The sequence below is a fragment of the Rhinopithecus bieti genome, unplaced genomic scaffold (assembly GCF_001698545.2).
Source record: "Rhinopithecus bieti isolate Rb0 unplaced genomic scaffold, ASM169854v2 scaffold_55, whole genome shotgun sequence".
Classification (NCBI taxonomy): Eukaryota; Metazoa; Chordata; class Mammalia; order Primates; family Cercopithecidae; genus Rhinopithecus; species Rhinopithecus bieti.
Window position 1 is genome coordinate 802810 of NW_016803114.1, and position 7841 is coordinate 810650.

Sequence of the window (7841 nt, forward strand, 5' to 3'; positions counted from 1 at the left end):
ATATATATATATATTCTTCAGGCAACCCTCCATAAGCAGTTTATTTTCTGAGCTTCTGAGAAGTGCTGAGCCTCAAGACTGCAGTCCCTGGCAAGTGCCTGAAGTACGGCTACTCCCTCATGCAAAATGTAGAACTCTAGGCTTTAACCACTGGCCAAGCTGTGTGTCAATTGTCAAGATACATAAGATCTTTAATAAAGTAATGCTCATGAACATATGGAGCACATAACAATCTATTCTTCTAGCTAGGCGTCACCCATGAACATTAATAGAGGTGCCAAAGGATTTAGTGATATTTCTTCTAGATAGTATTAAAAAACTAGAAATCAACAACAACAACAACAAAACACCTTTTGCCTGTAGATAAAAATTACAAGTAAGCACAAAAACAATGATTTTCCTAGATAAAATCATTTTATCTTAAAATAATCTTTCTACATCAATTTATATAACGAACTCCTTTTTACCTTTTTGTTGTTTTGATCTTGTTAAAGAAAACAATCACTGCCATACCTTTAGACACATACACACACAGTGAACCATCCACACACAGTATCCCATGGTTAGAATCAAGGGAGGAAGCTGGTCTGTAGGACAACTGAGATAAGGCTCTTTAAAATCTCATCCACCTAGAAGAAGACACAGCCCTACAGAGTCTGGTCCTCAGCATAAAAAGTCCAGAGACATATCTTTGCCAAAGAATCCACAGTTAAATATGCTCAAGAGGAACTACCTCATGGTAACCCAAATCATAAGAGGCTGAAGTACAAATCAGAACACCAACTTACTAATTAATCATAGAGAATATTCCTTTTGACTGTAAGAAAATTTATACCTGAAGCCACGACACAGTTTTCTCAAATATCTGGATAACTGAAATCCTGAATTATAATCAGAAGTCCACTGAAAGTTAGAACCTTGAGATATAGAGAGTTTGGGAGATAACTAATAAATTATCCTTGCACTACATACATCTTCATAGTGATCAAAGCTGTGGCTCACACAGGAAGAGTCTCTCTCCCTTGAATATTGCTGCCCCAGCACTGCAGACTTCTTGGTCTTCTTGGCCTTTCCTCTTCCATATCCTTCTCTCCATTAGGTACTTCTCTAGACAGGGTATAATACAACTGATGAAGATGCACCTTACACACATTATTATCCCTATTTTCTAGATAATAAACTCCCAGATAAAGTTGTTTTAGCAACTTTTCCAATGTTGCAGCTACTATAAAGCAGAGCACAGATTCAAAGCCAGATCACAAGTCAAAACCTATGTTTCTAATCTTGAAGTAAACAATATCTTCAAGGTGTTCTTTCCTGGGCCTTCCTACCTCCCAATCTGATTTAAATGTCCCTCTTCTGTGGTACCATAACACTCTAAGTGTACCACGACTATAATTTTTGGTATAGAGGTCTATCTCTCTCATTTGACTGAAACTTTTTGAGGATGGGGTTATATTTCATTCACCCTTGTATCCCCAGGGCACCATCTATCTAGGGAAATATTCAAGCCAATTTGTCCAGTGGTTTCATATGGAGATCAACAAACTGAAGGCCTTGAACTAGCCACATAGCCTTAGGAAGGTCACAACTTCTCCAGCTATCAGCATCTCAGCTTAAAAGAAAAAAAAAAGGGTGGGGGATGAAATTAATATACACAGATGAAACGGATATAGAAGGATATACAAGGTAATGTCTCCTCTGCATCTAAAGAGCACTACAATTATAGATGGGCCCTAGTTTTTGATGGCCTACCTTATTAGTGTGAGTTATTAGAATTAAAATTAAACTCCTCATTTATCTTCTGTACCATTCTAGAGACAGAATATACATAAATAATAGAAAGTTCCAAAAAAGCTTCCTCTTTTGTGACAGGAGCTAACATCATCTATACTAAAATCAAACAGTGGCACCCTCCTCTGGTGAATGTTAAAGGAGCTAAACAACACACAAGAATTCGATGGTAGGATTTTGAATGATTATATATAAAGAAAAAGCAAGAGAGAATTACCTAATATTATCTGTCACCGTTATACTCCCAATAGCAACTAAGTAACTCCTTTTGTAGCACTTCCCTTATTTTGCCCTAAAACAAAGCCAAAATGAACTAACTGGCTACATACGGTAAGAGATTGTGAACAGAACAAGTATTCTATTTTTAAGAGTACTGATAATATCAATTATTTTGCAAACAGCATGCTTTTTAATGTAAGGCACAAAGAAAAGTATTTCATGGTTTGGCTAACAATGATCATCTTTTCATTTGTTGTTAAAAAATTTAATGACAAGCCATGTACGTGTAAAATACTTTCAGTAAAATGAAAGCATTTATCGTGTCCCTTTTCTGGAGGGTATCTTTACCACAAGATAGCACTAGAAAATTTTCAACCTGAAAAGTGTTTTGGTCTGCACATTTCAGGTTTTACAGTATCAACTCAAAAGAAAAAAAAAATTTAAATCACCCAATCACTTACACTTTTTTAACCCAAGGCTAAAACTATGCCAATGCATCACACCCAGACAACCACAACCCAAAATTTCACCACATTACTATTACAACCAAATCTTTAATAAAATTAAAACTGTGCTTTCTAAGACCAGAAGCAGATTATTACCAGCCACCAATTTTAATATAAAAATACATAATAAATATAAGCTTATTAAATGATTTACAAAGGAAGAAATCACAGCTTCCTTCACCCTCATTGAATTTAGGCACAAAAAAATGAAAATACAGATAGTCTACTTCAAGCCAAGAAGACAAATCAGCCATTATACTGGCAACTTTGTCATTAAGGCATGTTTTTGCCCATGTACACAGCCTCTTTTCCCTCAATTAATTTTACATCTTTCACTTACTCTGTGACCAAGGGGAGGGGATCCCAACACTACCCAAGAGGTTACAAATTTACAACCAGTGAGAAACTTGCATTCTGAAAAAAAACAGAATATAAAAAAAGCTAGGGTGGATGGAAAATGGCAAAAACTGATTTCAGTTCTACCAAATGAGTTTTCCTACTAAGTTTGTCATTCTTGGCAAAGTTGGTTCTACAAGGCAGGTAGGCACAGTAGCATGAAAAGATTAGCAGAGTGGTGGGTGAGGAATGCAGATAAGATATCCAGTTGAAAGCTTTCTCAATGTTTACCCAAAACAAAGGCCAAAGAACAAGCAAATGCTTGAAAAACAATGGCAGTCCCTACAGTTCCCTACAGCCTACCCAGAGATCAGAGGGCAGAGAAGAAAGTTGGGGAAAAACTTGTATGGGAGTTCAGGGGAAGGGTGTAATCAAAAACAGGAAGGGGGTAAGAATAAGAAAAGTATGCTGCCAAAAGGGAAAACAAAGAGTATGCACCAAAGAACCCGTTACAAACTGCCAAATTGAGAGATGGGGTGATTGGTCCAGTGTTCTTTGGAGCATGGCGCTAGAGCCACATTTGCCTCTCACTTTGCCTGGGCCAATGCGCAAGGATCAGAGCCAACCCTTGCCTAACCTCCAGGAAATCTGGGCCTCAGTGCACAACCCGGGTGCTGCTGAAATGTGGGAGAGGGAACTGAACCGGCCTCTAGCTATCTCCTGTTTCCAGATGAACCACAAACAAAGGAATCTAGAAGCAGGGCGACTTCTGCACCCCCAAGCCCGCCAGGGCGCAAGGGTGAGGTCAAGGCACCGCCTCCTTTGCGGGCATAGCCACATCTGCAAAGGCCAGGGACATCTAGGTCCTGCTCTGAGATCCTGGTAAAAACAAGCGGCCAGCGAGGCGCTCCTGTCAATTGGCCCGATTGCACTTGTAAAGTTGATAGAGTTGGAAAGAAGCGCAGAGCAGCCCCTCGGATTCCCCCCTAGAGTGAAGGCGATGGGAAGGAGTCACAGCTTCCTTCACCCTCAGTGAGCTCGCTCTGCAGGTATAGTCTCTTTTCCTAATGAAGCATAAAAGATGTTGTCTTCCTTGTCTGTGCCTAGTTCAACTCAAACCCTAGAACAAGGGCACTGAGGTCTGGGACCAAAGTTCACTGGAGATACCATTAATTCTCCTTGCTAAGCTAGCACAGTGTTTGCTGGGTTCCAGCCTTGGGAACCTCGTATTAAGTAGCAACAAATATGCTGTGGATGACTCTCCTTTCCCTAAAGTGGACCCTCAGCCCCAAGAAGTCTGGATCCAGCAGTGCTTTTGGCAACTTGAGCCGCATTTGTCCAGCCAGGTACCATGGTGTCATCACCACGCCCCTCGCACCCAGATCCTCTCCCGCTGCGCACACGCTGTCCTGTTTATACACACACACACACACAGGCACGCACACACGCACACGATATATACACAGACACAAATACAAAGCCCCGGGTAGCTCCTACCTCTCCCCCGTGCCCGTCGAAGATCCCGAAAATGGACGGGTGCGTCTTGTTGGCCAGATCCGTGAGAACTTCGAAGCGGTCCTCCATGTGGTCTCTCCGGCCCTGGATGGAGTACACCGCCACGTTGTGGCTCTTGAACTCCCAGGTCTTGGAAAACTCGGCCTCCAGGACATCAAGCCCCCCGAGTCGATCGTTCTGCATGATCTCGGCTACCTTGCCCTTCACCATTTTCACAGCGTCCCGGCTGGATTTCACGATGGTCTTTACCTCGTCGGTGTGGAAGAAGTAACTCCACAGAGCCAAGCTGATGCACAGCAGGAAAAGCGTCTCGGGTCTCAGTAAGAAGTAGCGCATGATGCGACCCAGCAGAGACAGCAAAGTCATTGTATCCTCTATCATTTATTATCGCTAGAGCCTCAACCACCACCAGTGACGCGCGCCCCGAAGGCTCGCCGGGTCCGGGAGCACTGCGGGGACAGCCAGCCGGGAGGGAGGTGGAGCAGTGCCCGAGGGTGAGGGCGAGGCTCGCGGAACCCAGCCGGAGGCAGCCGAGCAGGCGGCTCCGAGCGGGCAGCGTGAGCACAGGCAGCTTCCCTTTTGTCTCCCCGCCTCGGCGGCCCGGAGGCCCGTCCCTGCTGCCCGCGCCGCCTCCCCTCCTCAGCCCCTTTGTGAGACAGCAGGGGCAGCGGTAGCAGCAGCCGCCGCAGCAGCAGCCGCGGGTGCCCCGATTGGGCAAGAGGAATCAAGTTAAAGTTGCGCCGGGCTGGTCTGCCGCGGTGAGCGGGAGACTTCAGGGGCGCCAGCGCCCGCGCGGTCCCTCCGGGGGTGCCCCCTCGAGACTCCCGGGAGCGATCAGCAGGTGAGGCGCAGGGCTCCACAGCCCGGCGGACAAGGGATGCAGGTCCCCTCGGTAGCCGCCGCAGGGGAGCGCGGAGATGGCCGAACGTTCCAATTTCTTCACACACCCCCGGGGGCCCCAGAGAATAAAAGTTTTGCGGATGCCTGGGCAGAGGCAGGGGTACGCAGAGCCCGGCGACGCGGCACGATCAGTACTGAGCCGCAGGCGGCCGGCTGGGCTCTGCCTGCCTCTCCCCAGGCACCTCCCGGCTCGGCTCGGCTCGGCTCGGCTTCACTCGCGCGCTCCCTCCTCGCGTCCTGGCTCGCGCGCGCTCCGCCCCGCGCGCGCTCACCCCGCCCCGTCCCGCCCCTTGAGTCGGGACTCAGCACCCGGAGGTGTGCCCACCGAGCTGTCAGAGGCTGAGCAAGTTCCGCGGCCGCTGGTGCGCGTTCGCAGCCCCAGGCGGTCCAGACCAGCCAAGGGGGAGAAAAGAGGGAGCTCAGCTATCTAGCTCTTGCGAATGGTTGTTCCTTCCCCCTGTGCCGGCTCCTAAGACAAGCTAATACTGACCCTGCTAGTCTTAGCGTTGGTTTTCCAGGAGCTACTGCTGCTCACTGGGAAGCCGAGAGTTGCACGTGAGCATTCCCCCCTTCGGCGGCAGCACGGTAGTGCGGTCCCCTCTTCGCCAGGCATAAGGCAAGCGAGAAGGGACCCACTTCTCCCGGCTTGCAAAGCGATAGGGAGACTACCCGGCCGCTGGCCGCGGTCTCGGCGTTCAGCAACAGAGGCCTTCCCGGCTCTCTCGAGAGTCGGGGAGGTAGCCTGGGTCTAGCGACCTTCTTCCTCCCGAGAACAGCAGAAAGGGGGCACTCGAGAGAATGACCTCTGTTTCCCCAAGGAAGTGCACTCTGACGATAACCTTGGGAGGGACGAGAAGGGCAGATCTTTCTGAGAGCGGCCGCCGCCTCTGGAGCAGGGGACTCGGCGGCCACGAAGGCCTTGCCTGCTCGCGACCTTTCCACGGGGAGGCACGAAGCTTCCGATGGGGGCCTCGGGGCGCTCCTGACTCTTCTACGGGGCGAGGGCTCTGACTCTGCGGTTCAGCTTTGAAGGTCCCTTGGAAGCTCGGAAGTGGTGGTCTCCCTCCACCTCCTCGTTCATCTCAGGAAGAAGGCTCAGTTTGGGGCGGCAGTCTGGATGAGCGGAGAGTAGCCGCCCTGGAGAAGAGTGCGGGCTTGCAGGAGCCGAGGAGGATAACTCGAAATGTGGGCAGGCAGGTGTTGGTGGGTCTTGAAGGTGGGAAGGCACGAGAAAAGAACAATGTCCACGTCCGCTTAAAATACGGAAACAAGTGAGCTTTGAAGGAAAATACTCATTTTCATTACCCCTGTCCAGGAAGAAGAGTGCTGATCTGCTTCTTCCAGTCCGCTGTGCTGAAGAGCAGAGAGGCTGCTTGATCCCAGCCAAGCCAGTGTCTGTCGCCCAACAAACACTTCTGCCTTGATGTGATCCCCATTCCTTTTCTAAAAATAAAAAATAAGAAGTCCTGGAAGGAAATAACACTAAAATGTTCCCAGTGGTTAATCATTAGTACAGTAGTAGATTATATGCCACTTTCATTTTCTGCTTTAGACTTTTGTCTATTTTCCACACTTTTCTAAAGTTTCCACAAAAGCTATATATTTCCACCACAGGCAGAAAAAAATGAAAATGTAAGCATTTAAATGGCATATACATTATAATCTCAATAATATAAACATGCGTACAAAAGACAGGAAGGAGATAAGAACTGCTAACAGTATGTTATTTTTCACAACTAGGATATAGTCTCCTGTCCTGCTTTACATTTCAGGTATTTTCATCTGATAAATCGAGAAAATAAACAGTTTAAAATAAATTCAGTCATTCTGTCAAGACGTTACAAAATGAGATAATGAATTAAAGAGCCTTTAGGAACTAGAAAGAAAAGTAATGCATTAGTGTTATTTTGAAGGTAAGTTTACAATATTTCTTACTGTAAATTATCAAATCACTTTTGGGTGCATTGTCAGTCTTTCTGTACATGGATCCGTTTCACTGTGGCAAAGGCAACTTGCAGATAAGCTGATAGAAATTCCAGAACTACAAATCAAACTAGGCCCTGGAGTAGCCAACAGTAAAATTCCAAACCCAAAGGCCCATCCAGTCTGTCCACTACGTTCCTATATTGATGAGAGCAGAACAGACACTCATTAGAGACATGACTTCTTCCCCCATAAGTAAGTAAAGAAGAGAGATTACCATACCGATGATCTCCCTGGAGGTTTCATAGCAAGGCTTGACTTGATGAATTAATTAATAAATCTAAATATCCTGAAGATTTGGTGGAAATATGCTTTGACATTTACATCTAAGTGTTCATCTGTGAAAATCAATAAAATATTTTTCCATGCAGACCCTATAGGCATTTTCTTATTAAAAAATTCATGTGGTTTATGTGGCAATTTCCAAAAATGTCTAAATAAACTGTTATAGTTTACTGTGAATTTTAATATATTACAAAAAGAAAAAAGACCTTCCTCTAGTGACAAACTAACATTTGCATATTCGTGAGGATTATAAAGGTTTTTCATGTATGGCAATGTTATTTTCATTCTCCTAACAATCCTCTG

The 7841-nt window shown here is 46.0% G+C and overlaps 1 protein-coding gene across 1 annotated transcript in view; it reads right to left on the bottom strand.

Moving 5' to 3' along the window:
- Positions 1–5522, bottom strand: part of PPM1L (protein phosphatase, Mg2+/Mn2+ dependent 1L) — a 318510-nt gene extending 312988 nt beyond the window's left edge. The window contains exon 1 of the mRNA XM_017850066.1: positions 4353–5522. Coding sequence (XP_017705555.1) covers positions 4353–4751 — 399 coding nt within the window. The 5' untranslated portion in view covers positions 4752–5522. The remainder of the gene's footprint in view (positions 1–4352) is intronic.
- Between the last annotated feature and the right edge of the window lie 2319 nt (positions 5523–7841).